Source organism: Zootoca vivipara, chromosome 5 (assembly GCF_963506605.1).
Source record: "Zootoca vivipara chromosome 5, rZooViv1.1, whole genome shotgun sequence".
NCBI classification, from domain to species: domain Eukaryota; kingdom Metazoa; phylum Chordata; class Lepidosauria; order Squamata; family Lacertidae; genus Zootoca; species Zootoca vivipara.
Genome location: NC_083280.1, coordinates 55,421,432 through 55,438,384, shown reverse-complemented (window position 1 = coordinate 55,438,384; position 16,953 = coordinate 55,421,432). Strand labels below are relative to the sequence as shown.

General features: G+C 39.3%; 1 protein-coding gene across 1 annotated transcript in view; it reads right to left on the bottom strand.

The window, feature by feature from the left end:
* LOC118096494 (deleted in malignant brain tumors 1 protein) overlaps positions 1–16,953 on the bottom strand; it is a 90,083-nt gene that overhangs the window by 57,777 nt on the left and 15,353 nt on the right. The window contains 4 exon segments of the mRNA XM_060275199.1: positions 16–338; positions 1,414–1,726; positions 3,458–3,769; positions 5,546–5,551. Coding sequence (XP_060131182.1) covers positions 16–338; positions 1,414–1,726; positions 3,458–3,769; positions 5,546–5,551 — 954 coding nt within the window.

Here is a 16,953-nt window from a genome sequence, read left to right as displayed (position 1 = left end):
AGAAGAAGAGTGCACCTGTGCAGATGACACCAGCATCTTTCTGATGGCTACATTTATGGGTTTCCCACCCTGAGTGGGGGCACTGCTCAAGAGAAGTTTCAATTCCTCTGCACTGCACATCATCCAGGAGAATATTTCCAGAGCCTTGGCCAAAACGGGCGTTTGTTGCAGCTAATAGAGCCCGGCCACACTGAGCCTGTCCACAGACCACGTGTGCATCATTTATGTCCCAACCATCATCACAGACGGTCCCCCAACTTCCTCTGTAGTACACTTCAAGACGGCCTTCACATCTGTTGGTTCCATTGACCAGTCTCAATACAGCATCTTTGAACAATAAATTAACTTTGTTTTAGAAGCTATGCTTTCTGATATAGAGGAGAAAAAGATTTCTTATCCTAGGTTGCATTTCACTGCCAGGTCCTAAGGAATCATAAAAAACTCTCTGGAAAAATATAGATATAAACTAAACTATTAATTTACAGTTAATTTACAGTTACTGTATTTACATTTTCAGAAGGGTGTGTTGCACACAGTGGGTTGGATTCCAGACTTGGAATGTGAAATGAAGAGAACTGAAATTAGTCATAGTTAGATTAGTTCCTATTGATTTGAATTGTCTACTTTGACTAATTGGTTAAAACCCTATCTTTTGTACAGTTCTTAAATTTGCAGACAACTCATATTAGCGATCATTGTTAATTTTTCAGAATTAGCATCCTACTTAATTTTGAAGAAGTTGGGTGTTGGAGAGAAAAGATATACAGTACCAGACATATATTCTGTGGAAACTATGAAATATCATACACCCTAGCTATTGAATTGTTTTAGATAGTTGAATATCTTGTCTCAACTAGGTTTGCACATGGAAATAGAGTATATCCTATGAATATGCTTCTGCTTATACTCATTGTATGGGTGCTATATCTTGAGGTGACAGACAAATTGACTGGCTGAAATAAAAAAGAGACATACTAAGTTCCAGAAGAACCCAACTGGTGATTAGTGTAACAGTGGATTTTTTTCCAGCCCCCTTCAAACTATGTTCCTCATAAAAACTGAATAACTGTGCAATGAGGGAGTTTATTGGAAGAGTGGTGGTTATGGAATTCTTTATTATTTAATAAATATGTCCTAGTCTGAGACTTGGACATATTTCTAAAATAATAAAAAATAACCTATCCAAACTTGGGATGCTAAGCAACTGATAATGTTTTGATAGACGGACAGAATCAAAGAGACTACACCTAGATATATGTAAGATACATTAACAGGCCAGTTGATACACTAATCTAAACCACGCATGCTAAACAATGTGAATGTAAGAAACACTTATTCCTTTACAACTGATCACCAGTCATTCAGAAATTAAACAGACATATAAAATTAAAAAAAGGAAAGAAGGAAAGTGCACCTGTGCAAATGACTCCAGCAATATCCTGATGGCCACAATTATGAATTTCCCAATTGTGACGGGGGCAATACACAAAAGAAGATTCATATCCTCCACACTGAACATCACTGAAAAGAATATTGCCAGAGCCTGGGCCAAAACGGGTTCCTTTTGTAGCTGACAGAGCCCATCCACATCCAATTTGTCTGCAGACAACGTGTGCATCATTTATGTCCCAACCATAATCACAGACTGTCCCCCAATTTCCTCTGTGGTATACTTCAAGGCGACCTTCACATCTGTTGGTTCCATTGACCAGTCTCAAGGATCCATCTTTGAACAATGAAAAGAGTATCCATTTAGAAGTCAGTTTCTGTTCTCAAGAATTTCACGAGGAGAAAAAAGATTAGGTTGCACTCTAATAAACAAGGAGCTTCCTATCTCTAGGAAGATATAAACTAAAGCATTTGTAGTTAAGCCATGGTCTATGGACTGTATCCCACGCTGAGGAGACCTACTTTTCAATATTTTGCATGGTCTCAAAAAGGAGATTGATAGACATGCCTTTTAGGAGAGAGAAAGATTGACTCTTAGTACATTCAAGTAGATAGTCCAGATGTCTGGGTGACCAAAAGAGCTGATTTGAGAATGTAAGTGTCTACCCTACAGGTTCATACTGTCTCCAAAATATATTTATTGTATTGCATCAGGAAATGGAAGTTCATGGATTATGAAAGAACATAGGTCTCTATTTTTATTGCATATTACACAGGCAGACCCTAAGAAAAAAAGATTTATGCATTGAGCATCATATATCCTCACTGTTTTAGCTCAGAATCATCATACTGGATCTCAGATTGATCTTCATAATCAATTTAAATGAACTGGAAGCACAGAATGAGAATGAGAATTCTCAGTGATGAAATGTGTTGGATTCTACTCCCCTACCCCCATTAATGAACACATCACACATTAAATTTCACTGTCTTCATGGGTGTTTAGGGTGACATAAATTAGAGTGACTCTGAATGCTGCTCTTCTCATGCACTGCCACACCTTGTCTGCACACAGTGCTACAGCTTGACACAATGTCACTAAGTGGCATTTCTGAAATGAATTATCGCAGGTAAAACACATTTATATCCAAGCAGCAGATCTTGTGATGCTTCACAAAGCCAAGTTCATGAACAAGAATTTGGCTCTCTAGGCTACATCCACATCAAACATTTAAAGCACATTTATGGAACTTTAACAGTCATGACTTCCTAGGAAATCCTATGAAGGTTGGAAGGAATTTAAATGCATGGTGTGGATATGGACAGTCAATAAATGAGAATTCAGGAAACAGATTCATTTAAATGTTGTGTTGATATTTGCATTCACCAGATGGCTGACACCCAGGTTGCTGTTAGTCACAGATAGGGAACCTGTAGCCCCCCAGATGTTGCTGGACTACATCTCCCATCATCCCTGACCATTGGATTTGCTGGCAGGGGCTGATGAGCGGTGAAGTCCAACAATATGTGGAAGGCCACAGGTTGCTGGTGTAAGTAAGTGTTCAACTCTACTAATATCAGGATTTCAACAAGCTTGCTATTGGCATTTCATCTGAAGTGTAGTTTCCATGTAGTTTTATTGAATTAATAAACAATTGAACTTACCAGGTCTTTCCGGTTCTCTATTACCTGTAAATAACAAATAAGTTATATTTTACATTGTTTCATTTAAAACAAAATAGATCTCTAATTGAAGTTTTCATGCATGTAGCAAGCAGGCCCCTGCCTGGAAGGAAAAAAAGGACATTCTTCCTGGACTAACCTACCAAAAATAAGATGAATAACATGTATCTGATCTCTCTCTATTTAACCTGAGCATATTTCAATCAGATAGAAGTAAAGAGAATTTCACAGACTGACATACAGTACCCTTTTAATCTAGACTACCTATAATATGCTATCAAGAAACAGTAATTAATTTCGACTATCAGTCGCTCAGAAATTAAGTAGACTTGCTGGATTAGAAAGAACAGAATCGTCTAAAGAAGCACACATAACAAAGGAGTACCTGAACAGACCACACCAGCATCTTCTACATGGACACAGTTATGGATTTGCCATCCTCTGTGGGAGCACTGCTCAAGAGAAATTTCATTCCCTCTGCACCTCACATCGTCCAGGAGAATATTGTCAGTGCCTTGGCCAAAATAGGCACTTCCTCTTGCCGATAGAGCCAATCCGCACCCAAGCTGTCTGCAGACGACCTGTGCATCGTTTATGTCCCAATCATCATCACAGACTGTCCCCCAGTTTCCTTGGTGGTAGACTTCAAGCCGGCCTTCACATCTGTTGGTTCCATTGACCAGTCTCAACGAAGCATCTTTGAACAATATGAGAACGTCTAGAAGCAAAATTTTCTGCTCTCAACACTTGGTCCCCCACCCCAGTTGTAAAGGAGTCAAAGTACACACATTAAAACAAACATTAGTTTCTTGAGGTATGTTTCAGGGTCAGAAACCAAACTGAATAAATCCTTATAATTTCTGGGAAGATGCATTTTAAATATTTAGAATTTCAGAGCATTCTGCTGAACACAGTGTTTTGTACATATCCAAGCATATAATAGAAAAATTATTCAAATAATTGGTAAATGAGAAATAAAGTGTACCTGGTACATATCTGATCCTGTAGAAGGTGTGGGTGATTTAAAAACACCCAGTTATTTAGTTTTAAATTATACAAACACAAGAGTGATGTCCATAAATACATAGACTGTATTCACAATGCAATGTATTCCATTTCCCAATGTTTCTCTAGCTATTAATGTCTACATTGTAAAAGCTACTTCTAGAAATTTAGCAGAATATAGAGAAATTTTATTTGCTTATGTTCAAATTTTTTAAACAAAGATTATGAAGACCTTGCACAAAGTAGGATTGGAGGTTTTCTGGCTCTTTGAGTGGTTTTGAACTTAAACCAACATTAACATTCCCTTTAGAGGGTCTTTTATAGCAAGCTTTTATATGTTCTAGATGTGTTCTAATTACATTCAGACATAAAATGAATTTGCATTATTAGAAAATCTAGAAAAATCAGGTGATAAATATTTTGTTTGAAGAAGGCAAACCTAAGAAATCCATATCGTCTTTCAAAATAGATCGTTATCGTTGTGATTGTGCCCAAAGTGGCATGCAACATACGTACTAAAAACAAAACAAAAAACATATAGTATCCAATGCATATGTTTAAAACTAGCTCTGTACATGCCCAAAAATGCAATAAGGAGCCATGATTAATAGAAGAACCTGACGTTTAATAATGCCTTCTTTAAACATTAAAGGAATTGTGGAAATAAAAAAAAACATGTATCAGGAATATCAGGTCCTCTGGAAGCTGGGGGTGAAAACAACAATAAAAATATGTTATCTTAATTTTTTTTTTACTCTAAACTGGTCATGTTATAATATAAAGGTAAAGGGACCCCTGACCATTAGGTCCAGTCGTGACCGACTCTGGGGTTGCGCGCTCATCTCGCATTATTGGCCGAGGGAGCCGGCGTATAGCTTCCAGGTCATGTGGCCAGCATGACAAAGCCGCTTCTGGCAAACCAGAGCAGCACATGGAAACGCCGTTTACCTTCCCACTGTAGCGGTTCCTATTTATCTACTTGCATTTTGACGTGCTTTCGAACTGCTAGGTTGGCAGGAGCTGGGACCAAGCAACGGGAGCTCACCCCGTCACAGGGATTCGAACCGCTGACCTTCTGATCAGCAAGCCCTAGGCTCAGTGGTTTAACCACAGCGCCACCTGGGTTATAATATGTTTTACAATAAATAATGATAGTGATTACTGAGAAATAAAATCAGCTTACAAAATTGTACAATATGGAAAAAAACTGTCAATACAAATCAATAGTTTTCCTCAAGTATCTTTCCTAAGACATCCTTATTGTGTGTGTGTGTGTGTGTGTGTGTGTGTATATATATATATATATATATATATATATATATATATATATATAATAACCAAAGTGAAATTTTAATCATGGGTTGCTCCATAAGTCTGTTTGAAAGGTTTGTGTGAATTGGATAAATAAATAAATATATAAATAAAAAATAAATTGTACCTACCAGGTACAAAAAATAAACTGGCCTACCAGTTCCTGTGGAAGCTGGTGGTGAAAAATGACAAGAAAGAATGTTTATCTAGCATGAATATTCAAATAGATTCCTCTATGCTCATAGATCAAGCATGCCTGTGTGTGTTTATATAAACACTTCTATCTGCATTTTTCTTACTAGAATGCATTTATGTATGTTATTTCCACTAATATATGCACTAATACTGTATATGCTTAATTTACCTTAGTGTACGCATTTTCATAAACATTTCTTCACTGAAATTTTTAGACACATTTTGTCTAAAAACTTTAGTACACATTTTGAAGGAAAGCTGTGTTTTAGTTTGCATATTGTTTCAGAAAGCCCAAATTAGGCAGGTTCACCATAAAATATGAACTGAATTGAGTTTATTCCCCATTGTACCCCTAAAGCCAATATTCCCAATGGTGTGCTAAAAGTAGCATTTGTATATACAGCTGTATTTGTATACACTTATCTGGAAATTTGACTTCTTTTATCATAGTATATATATGGGACGCAGGTGGCGGTGTGGGTTAAACCACACAGCCTAGGGCTTGCCGATCAGAAGGTCAGCAGGTTCGAATCCCCATGACGGGGTGAGCTCCCGTTGCTTGGTCCCTGCTCCTGCCAACCTAGCAGTTCGAAAGGATGTCAAAGTGATCCTTTGCAAGTAGATAAATAGGTACCACTACAGCGGGAAGGTAAACGGGAAGGTAAATGGTGTTTGCGTGTGCTGCTCTGGTTCGCCAAAAGCGGCTTTGTCATGCTGGCCACATGACCTGGAAGCTATACGCCGGCTCCCTCGGCCAATAATGCGAGATGAGCGCTGCAACCCGAGAGTTGGTCACGACTGGACCTAATGGTCAGGGGTCCCTTTACCTTTTATCATAGTAAAAGCTAAAGGTAAAGGATCCCTGGATGGTTAAGTCCAGTCAAAGGCAACTATTGGGTGCGGTACTCATCTCGCTTCAGGATGAGGGAGCCAGTGTTTGTCCACAGACAGCTTTCCTGGTCATGCGACCAGCATGACTAAACCGCTTCTGGCGCAATAGAACACCGTGATGAAAACCAGAGCGCATGGAAATGCCGTTTACCTTTGATCATAGTAAACATGCATAGAATAATTTTGCCAGCCATTATATCCATGTGTTCCTCTTCATATGAAATATCTTGCACTTGTTTGTTTTCAATTCCTAATTCCACCTTTCCTTCTTGGATTTTATAAGTATTTCACCGACTTATTAATATTTCAGAAACAGGCAGGATTTTTGACGAATCCAGAATGACCCCCACAATGCCTATATTGAAAGCATCTTATGTGTTTTGATGGAGCCATAAATACCCATGTCATCTTTATGTGTTACCTTGCAACAAGCTCTTCCCATCATTCACTGGCAGTTTGTAAGGTCTTACAGAGAGGGAGAACAAGAAAAAGGAAAGAGAAAGAATGTTGATAATTTACCTGATGCACTTAGACATCTTCCATACAACAGTAACAACAAAGTAAAGATCTCCAAGGAATCCATTTTCACCAAATTGGCTTCTTCTAGGTTGATTAGATATGCACCAGAATATATAGAAATAAGATCTGAAAGGGGGTGTGCCATGCAATTTGATATATTTACTTTATCTCATGTTAGAGGAAGTAGTTTAGCGGGTTTTATGCTGGTAAGGCATTGCTTACAGTAATGCTATACTTTGTTGTTCTAAGTTTTCAAAAATTAGTTTCCTGGTCCATATCTGCAGAATGCTTTGTTCAATTCTGGTAATAAAAATATAATAATCAATGTGAATATTGGCAGAATGTATTGCTTTCATGAAACCTTGCTGTGGTCCCTTATTGGTGTTGGCATGAGACACAAAAAATGCATTTGATAGACTCTGATGGGATTTATTATACAGCACAGTGCAACTGCATCTACTATTACAATACCTATGGTTCATACATTATTATGTAGAATTCCATATGCTTTTGTTCATTGGTACTGGTTAGTGGAGAGTTTAATTTGCTGTTAAACACATTCTAATTACTGTTGCTATATACATGAAAGAACTTGTCCAGGCAGGCGCATTATGTGACCCATAAGAGGAGCAAAACACAGTGATTAGATAAAATCAGACCAAATCTTTTTTGACAACAGTAGGCAGGGTAAGGGTTGGCATGGCATTTGGTGCCAAGAACAGTTCAACATTCCATAAGACCCATGTTGATGGAATGGATCCGCCATATTTGGACCACCCCAGACCTGTTCCATGGGAGTCAGCCAGTGTTGAACTTTGCTGTGGTGCAAGCCAAGCAAAGACTCAAGGGTGCAGATTCCTACTAAGCAAATACCTCAACACTGAACTTTGGAGCACTGTGGTTAATCCTCCCCTCAGGCCCCCCCTAGTATGTTGATCTTGCCCAATGCCATTTCCGCCCTCATGCAAACAATGTTCTTTGCCTAACAAAGAAAGTATGCCTAACATACTTTCACTGAAGGAAAAGTCGGGGGGGGGGGAACCCAGCCAAGTGCCAATCAGGTTGAGAAGGGAAAAATCCTTTCCAGCCCTGTCAACCAGCGGCCCATAATTACTCAGTAAAGGCTAACCTGAAGGTGGGCAGGTGGGAAGCTCTCAAGGCAAAATGGCCCTGAGCTCCAGGAGAAGCAGCCTTATACAGGTTTCCCCCTCCCTTTTGCAAGAGCTCATGGGGCAGTTTTTTTCCCCATGAGCCCACCGCACAAACAATATACTGGGCAAAACCTTGCCCAGTATTTTGCTGCAATCTATGGAACATAGCGCCACTGGACAAAAGTGTCTTGTGGTTACTGGCAACAGAACAAGGCATAAACGGCACACAGAGAATCTGGATAATTACATAAGAAAAAATAAGCAAAATTCTGAGGGATATATTTAAAGTAATGTAAGGATTGCTGTTAGCACAATTAGCGCCCTTCTTCTTCCCCCATGTGTTCCCGAAATCTATTCTAGGGGTTCCTCCAATCCTCTGGAACAGATTTGGGGAAGGCTCAGGGAAAATCCCATTGCACTTGTGCTGCCAGGATGAGTTCGTAGAATACCACCCTATAGGTACTGAAGAAAATAAGGTGTATGGAAGAGAAAGGATGGTCAGGTTTGCTTCTGTCATTGCTAAAGTCACTTCAGACCGCAGATTGTATCAGTTTCCGAAACTTGAAAGGAATTTAAAATGGATTGATTGACATTTTCATGTTGAAAGGATCACATTGAAATTATTTGTTCCCACCAGAATTATGTATAACAAAATTTTGTGTTGCATTTAGAAGCATAAAGCTATGCTGTGGAATCTGAACTTCTGTTACCAGGAAGAAAAGTCAAAAGAATGTACTGCAGTATTTTCTTGTGTTTGCGTTGTAAACTTTGCTTGTCAAAATTATGTTAATAGTAAGGACATATCTGAGTTGCTTTGACAGCTATTGAACTGGGGACAATAACAATATTTGGAAATTGTCTTCAGTGTGCTTACAGAGTTCAAATTCATGCCAATAATGTGCCTCAATTGTTGTTTTACAAATTTGAACGCTGAACCCATTTATCCAGGGCAAGAAAGGACTCAGTGCTAAGTGATGCAGAGCTATTAATGCGAATCTAAAGCAGTGTCTGGCTTTGGGTTTATAAACATCTGCTCTAAAAACTTCATTTGTTTCTGCACTTCCAAAAATGACAGCTCCGGAATGACAGAGAAAGAGATGGACAAAAAGATGATTGGATAATCTCTCTAAACCATAATTGTTAAGAATGAAGTATATCTAGCCAGATGTACTATATTTCTGATCACAAGTGGCTGGTGATGGACAACAGGGGCTGGCTACCTCCATTCAACTTCCAAGAAGCTTGTAAATGGCTAGTGTTGGAGCTCTGGTGTGGTCAAAGGAAACAACAACAAAAACAACAGCAGCAGCAGCAGCAGCAGCAGCAACAACAACAACAACAACAACAACAACAACAACAACTTGTATTCTAGTTACAGGTAGGTAGCCGTGTTGGTCTGGTGTAGTCGAAACAAAATAAAAAAATAACAATAAAACAATTTATTCCAGTAGCACCTTAGAGACCAACTAAGATACCTGAAGAAGTATGCATGCACACGAAAGCTCATACCAATGACAAACTTAGTTGGTCTCTAAGGTGCTAATGGAAGGAATTTTTTTATTTTGTTTCAACTTGTATTCTGATTCTGATGATGGAATCATATTCAATGTTTTGCCACAAATCGGATCCTCCTATTTGAGGGTCCGTGTTGCGTGTGGGTCCAGGGCACACACCCCACACCCATGGGGAGGGGAAGAGAATGATCCTTGAGCCTGCACTGGCCCCGCGATCACGGCACCAGCCTGTTGGGCAATTAGAGCGTGGGGGCGTGATTGTGGGGGCCTTTAAAAGGCATGTCGCGTTGTCAGGGCTTCATCTGGCTTTGCACCGCCAAACAGTGCACCAAAGCCTGTTCTTCATGGGGCTCATGTGGCAGTTAGGAATTGGCTTATTGTGATGTGGCGGAGGGGAGGTGCGGCCATCACCTGCCCCTCCAGGTACAAGGGTATTCTGTTAGAGGAATCTGTGGGCCTGGATCTCGTCCGAAGTCCACTTGAGGATCTAGGGCCATGCCAGGACCCAACGGGAACCCCAGGGTGAGCTGCAGTTGGTCGCCATCAACGGAGCTCCCTCTATTGATCATTTACCCTTTCAGACTTCCTGAAAGGTGGACAGGAGTCAGCTATAGATATTGCCAATGCCTAAGCCAAAACTACTCACATTTCTGTAATCAATAAAGTTGTGACCTAAATTTTGCCCATTAACCTTTAAACTAAAACTCTTTGTCAATGTGCTTTTATTACTTCGGGGGGGGGGGGGTCACCTGGGCCTTGTCATGCAATTAGATTGGGAGTATCAACATGTGCACTACAACGCATCCTATGATGCAGTGTAGCAGTGAACAATGTGTGCATGCATGAAAATGTCATGTGCTTTATATGTGCATTGGATGTGTTCTAATTTGGGTGCAGATCCACCCTGAATGCAAAGGTAGACTATCAGGAAATTATGGGCCAGATGACTTTTCTGTAGTAATTAAGTTTACTACATCTCTACACCAGTTTGCAATTTTTTAAACAACAATTTCACCAACATTTTAGTGCAAATTGCTCCTGCTGTGCACATCTGTGGATGAAATTTTGCCTGATATGGACATTTTCCCAAGGCCATTTTCCCACTTCACCCTAGTGCGCACATTACTGGACTGGAGAACTGCATTGCAAAATTCAAATGTGGACCAAACTTCTCTGTCGTCCCTAGGCACTTCATGCCAATCATGTATTTCCTTTCAACCATACAAATAAATTTATGTTTGCTTGCGAGGCAATGAAGAAAAATGCACACTGGCAACTTGCAGGGATTTTATTGGAAAGTACTTGGAAGCAAAATAAATTTCATATAATTTGGCATAAATTTTCATTACAGACTCTGACAAATCCTTCTTGAAATATAGTCAGTATTCACATCTGACAAAGTTCCCAACCGTAATGTTTATGCATAGAAAGGTTATTATCATAACTGGTATAACCTGGGACTTTGATTTAAATGATATAACCATAGTCAATAGAAGGGGAGGGAATTAAAAGGAGAATGAGACCCTTTTCACAATACCATTAAGTAAAAGCAGCTGTGGATAACTAATGTTCTTGATCAGTATGAATATTAAATCCCAATATTTGGAATTAACTGAGTTATTGCTTGTGCTAAAATGTAAATGTGTCTGTCTGTAGGTTTGTTGGATTATGAACCACTTTCTTAGAAGAAACTGATTACTTTTAGAAATACATGCTAGAAACAGAGCTTTTTGTGTGCAGAAAGTGCTTAATTTTTTACATTGGTGATGCATTGGAATCAGCTGGTTTCAGTTTGCTGCTTATAAGAAAGCCAGATGGAGACCGTGGCTGCCAAAAGTACAGTAGTAACAGTAAGTAGGATGCCAGCTTTATCCTTTTCTAGACTTGCGCTCTAAGCCAGTTCTGTAAATGAAAAACACAGTTTAGAACACAGTTAATCCACTTATTCATCAGATTTCTGACCTGCCCTTCACCAAATAATCCCAGCAAAACATTCTACAGTATACAATTATCAACATATATGTCTATTATTTTTGTAAGAGATGTCCTTCAAACACCTAGTTTAAGGACAACTTTGCCCCTGCATGTTCGTCATTGTATCTATCATCTCAGACATAATTTATCTCAAAACAATACATTTCAACTATTAATCTGCAATTCATCAGTTGATGAAGGTGCATGTAACTTACCTGAATGTTTAAGAGCTGCAATTTGCAAAATCCAGTTTACTTCAATTGAACTGAATTTAGACCCCATTATTTAAGGGACAATATAACACAGGGAAGTATGTTCCCCACCCCCCATTGTATTTGCATCTGAAGTGAAAGTTAAAATGATATCTTGGTCCACAGAATAGGATTTAGACTCCCACTTTCATCCCTCTTAAAGATCTAGGGCCTTCCCAGGTCACACCTTTCATGGACTCTACTCTGCATGCTTCTCTGCTGTTGTTGAGCCTGGCTGTATTGTGTCCTTGAACTGCAACAATACATATTGATTGCCTGGAAGTGCAAGGTATGGGGAGTCCAGCACCGGGCAGGCACAAAATAGCAAGAGTGTCAAATTGGCTCTGCTGCTGCTGGATTTGGAACCTGGAGAGCAGCGATTCCCAACCTACGTTGTCACATCAGCCACTACTGTCTGTCCATCTGTATAGAAACATCTGACTTTTGTGGGTCTGTAATGTAACCTACTGCATAAATATAAGAGTCAAATTCTTCACTCTGTCCACTTTTGCACCTGACTCTCCAGCCACTCCTGGCATTGTTGTTGTTGTTGTTTAGTCGTTTAGTCGTGTCCGACTCTTCGTGACCCCATGGATCATAGCACGCCAGGCACTCCTGTCTTGCACTGCCTCCCGCAGTTTGGTCAAACTCATGTTCGTAGCTTCGAGAACACTGTCCAACCATCTTGTCCTCTGTCGTCCCCTTCTCCTAGTGCCCTCAATCTTTCCCAACATCAGGGTCTTTTCCAAGGATTCTTCTCTTCTCATGAGGTGGCCAAAGTATTGGAGCCTCAGCTTCACGATCTGTCCTTCCAGGGAGCACTCAGGGCTGATTTCCTTAAGAATGGATAGGTTTGATCTTCTAGCAGTCCATGGGACTCTCAAGAGTTTCCTCCAGCACCATAATTCAAAAGCATCAATTCTTCGGCGATCAGCCTTCTTTATGGTCCAGACTCCTGGCATAGAACTTCAAGAAAGCTGCCCATTAGGGAATGTGACCTTACCAGGGGAAGCCATGTAGAATGAGGTTTTATTGTGTGATGTTACTATGCTTTTGCCAAGCAAAATCAGAATAAATATTGGTTTAAATACAGTTTAGCAAAATAGTAAAAAAAAATGTATTCTTTGGGCTACTTCAGAATATATTTTGAGAATTATCACTGCAACAAGAAAAGGAATCATAAGTAAAAGTTACCCTGCTTTTTGTCTTCCTTAGCTTCTTTTTGAAGCTTGATTGGTCCTACAACCACATCCACCTTCTCCTGAAGTTCATCTGCATCCCTCTTCTTTCTAGTTAAACATCCTTGGTAGCATCTGGATGAGTAATCATATGCCTTACACACTACTAGTTTGCACCTCAAATAAACTTCATTGTGATAGTTAAGAAACTTAAAGGAGCTGAACATGAAACGAACTTCGTTTTTCCTTGGATTTCCCAGATATCTGAAGGTAGAGTCTCGTGGGCATCTGAAAATAAAAAAGCAGGTTTGTTTAGATAATGACTCCTTTACTTTGAACATTGATAGGAGTCATTTCTGGAGTTCTGAAGCATGTTATCTCTGGAGATGAAGAACCATGTTGGGGAAGAATGGGAAGAAACATCAATAAGTGGGAGGTGGATTTCAGAGAGCAAAATGGAAGACAAATTCAGTGTATATGAAAGCAGTCACTCAAGATACTAGAACTCAGGGCCATCCAATGAAGATGAAGGTTGGGGGGAAATCAAGACAAGTGGAAGTGCTTCTACACACAGCATAGCTCATAGTTAAACTTTGGGAGTCACTCCCACAAGATAGTGATGATGACCACCAAGTTGGATGGGGATTATAGGAATTCATGGAGGATTGGGCTATCAGCAACTATGAGCACTAATGGCTGTCCTTTGACCTCCACTGTTGAAGGCAGTTAAGCTTCTGAATAAGAGTTGCAGGGAATCTCAAATGGAGAGAGTGCTGTGACAATCAGGCCCTGTGTGCAGTCTTCTCAAAGGCATCTGGTTGGCCACTGGAGAAAAAGATACTAGACTAGATGGACCTTTGGTCTGATCCAGCAGGGCTTATCATATATTCTTATGTTCTAAATGGGGAGGAGCAACTCCACAACCCCAGTTGGAGAATGCAGTGGAAATGGTAAGTGTCTGGAGGACTACAGTGGGGTTATGGCTGTCAGTCAGAACGGATTTTTGAATTTTCTAAATGGATATAGTTTAATTTTCTTTCATAGAATTAGGAAGTTAGTCTCAATCAAAAAATACATCTGGCAGGGACACCATGTGTATGCAACAAAAAACAGCAACAACACTTTGCTCAGCCCAGCTCAAAGTATACTTTTGCCTTGCTTTTGTATGAGAAAATTTGGATGATGACACAACGTAGCAGCAAACATCCATCTTTATTATTCCATTCAGTAGCAAATATTTGTAGATAGCATAGTGGGTTCTTTCTAGATTTTCTTAAGAAGTATTATGTCAGAATTAAAATGTGTGCTAATGTTCAAGTTTGAGAGAATAGCAACTCCTCTTGTCCATAGCAAAAATAAGCATTTAAGTGCATTCCTATGCGTGCCTACTCAAAACTGCTATTGAGCTCAGTATGGTTTACTCTACATAATGTGAATAAGAGTGCGTGCTTAGCCTTAAATCGGCTTCTTTCTAAGCCGAATGGCAAGTGTTTCTTCTAAGTTTGTATCTAAACATTTTTATCTAAAACATACTCACCCACTCCTCCATAAGTCATAGGTCAGAGTTTTGAAGTCACCAGAGTTTGGAGATGCTTCACACGTGTCTAGAAATAGTACTAAGTTTGGATCAGAACTGTGGAGAGTAGCTTGGAGGTAGAGCTCTTGATTGAGTGCCACAAAATATGGAGAAGAGCGAATTTGATAGTTGAAATACCTCGACTCAAAGAAGGCAAGTGTCACGTTGTAACTGCCATGTCCTACTGCAGTAATGTCAGTTGAATTACGAGCAACAAACATTGTCTCTACAACAGCAGTCTTGTTCATTTCACACAAGACGTGAAACTGAAAGTTACTATTTCTTGTAATGATATAACCAGAAGCTGATGTCTTGATTATGTTGGAATAGATTATAGTGCCATTATTTGCCTGCTAAAGGATAGGGGAAAACGAGATATGTCAACAGTACACATAAATCAGTAACCACCATATATAAACCACCCTCTGTACTTAATCACTTTAAAATGTCCCGACATTCCAGACATATAGTTATGAAAGTCACCTTGTATGTTCAGAAATTTTATTTTAATTTTTTTAAAGGTAGGAGAGATATAAGAAATCTAAGATACTTTAAGTAGCTGAGAATAGAAACACATAGAAACAGGCAAAAATATTACATTTCTTATAAAAGAAGGCAATTAATGTTGAGATGACACCTGACTTTCAAAGTGTTGGATTTCTTTAACAGTTTTTAAATTCTTTTTTCTTTCTTTTAAACTATTAGTTTAAAAGATGCCAAACTATTAGTTTAAAAGAGAAGAAATTGGAGACAAAAAAACTTGGACTATATACACTTTTTAAAATGCAAAATATTCAAAGGGCCAGAATTAGCTGGATTACTAAATCTGGGAGACAGTTTCAGGAAAATATGTTTCTTTCCTCCTCACATCACTTTCTCTTTCTGGAGCAAATTCCTCACTCCTGCTTTTTCTATGATTAAGAGAAATGTCAGAATTTACCTGCAATACTGTCTGCTTTAAATGGTATGGCAAATAGCTGACATTTTCTCTTTATCCTAGGCTCCCAAACTAATCTTGAATTGTAGTCTCAAATCCTAGTTAAGACTAACATTAAGTAGTGATCACATGGTTCAAGGTTAATTCTGATATTTCTTCTAAACATCGTAAAAGAAAGAGGAAGAATCTGGATCTATGGCAGGGTAGAGAAGAAGCAATATGGATTTCTTAAGGGTTCCCTTAATGTTAGTGTTTGCTGGACCAAAATATAGAATACTTTCCCCATCTTTAAAACAGCAAGCTTACAAAGCTTATGCAGATAACGGCAGAATGTAGATTTGGTTTTTAAAGCTCTTTTTCTTACCTGTCTTATTGTGCCACACCCACTGAATGGTATATTGAAGACCACATAGTATTGTGTAATCTGAGGTGCGCAGAAATAGTCTGAAGAATTCAGGTACAGGCTCCATGCATTATAACCCAGCAACCGGAGATATGCTCTGCTGATGCTTACAACCATGTATTCTCCAGAACATGAAAGGGCTAAATGATGCCAAACAGAAACGGCATTGAATAGTGTAAAACGCAAACACAGTTTTGTTAAATGTAGTTGCTCAATCTTGCATGGTGCCAGCGTCTTCCCACAAGTGTCTTGCACGGAGTTCCAGTTCAGTCCAACCCCCCCCCAATCCCAATATGCCATGCTGCAGCTGCATGCAAAGCCCCTGGTGACTCAATCTCCCGCTGAAAGTGCTCTCAGGAGTGTTTAGTTGCATCAGAGAAGGGACAGAACTGAGCAGAATGCTCAAACTTTTCTCTGCCAGTTGTTCCATCTCCTTTAGATGCTTTTTTTCATCTACTTGGTTCCACAGCTAATGTTGAAAAGTATCCCTGAGTCTCAAGCACTGTTGGGAGTTAAAGTAAGGGAGTGGAAAATTTCAGAAGAAAAGCAATTGGGCTGTGAAGGCTGAAGTGTTTCTTTCCCTTCCATCCCTTCCTCTTTGCACATCACCTCCTCCTGAGGCACTTTGCAAAGAAGAAGGGTTGCCTGTGACTTCCTTACCTGTGTCCACACTACCTGTGACAGAAGATATATCTTAAACACAACTACATCTCTGCAAGCGTCAGACATTGTATTCAGACTAGTTGGGTAGATTTGCATTTGACTCAGTGCTTGGAATGAACCAGTTCACAAAATTCACAGGATTAAAAAAATATTTGAACTACACCTAAAACTACACCTAAAAGCAGTTCCTATAATTGCAGACTGAATTGAATGCGATTAAGTTCATTTTGGGGGTAGAACATTCAGTGATTTTTAGTTCATCTTTAGGTTCATTCTTTTATTTCTTTTTTAATTCTATACATTCTTTTGGCCT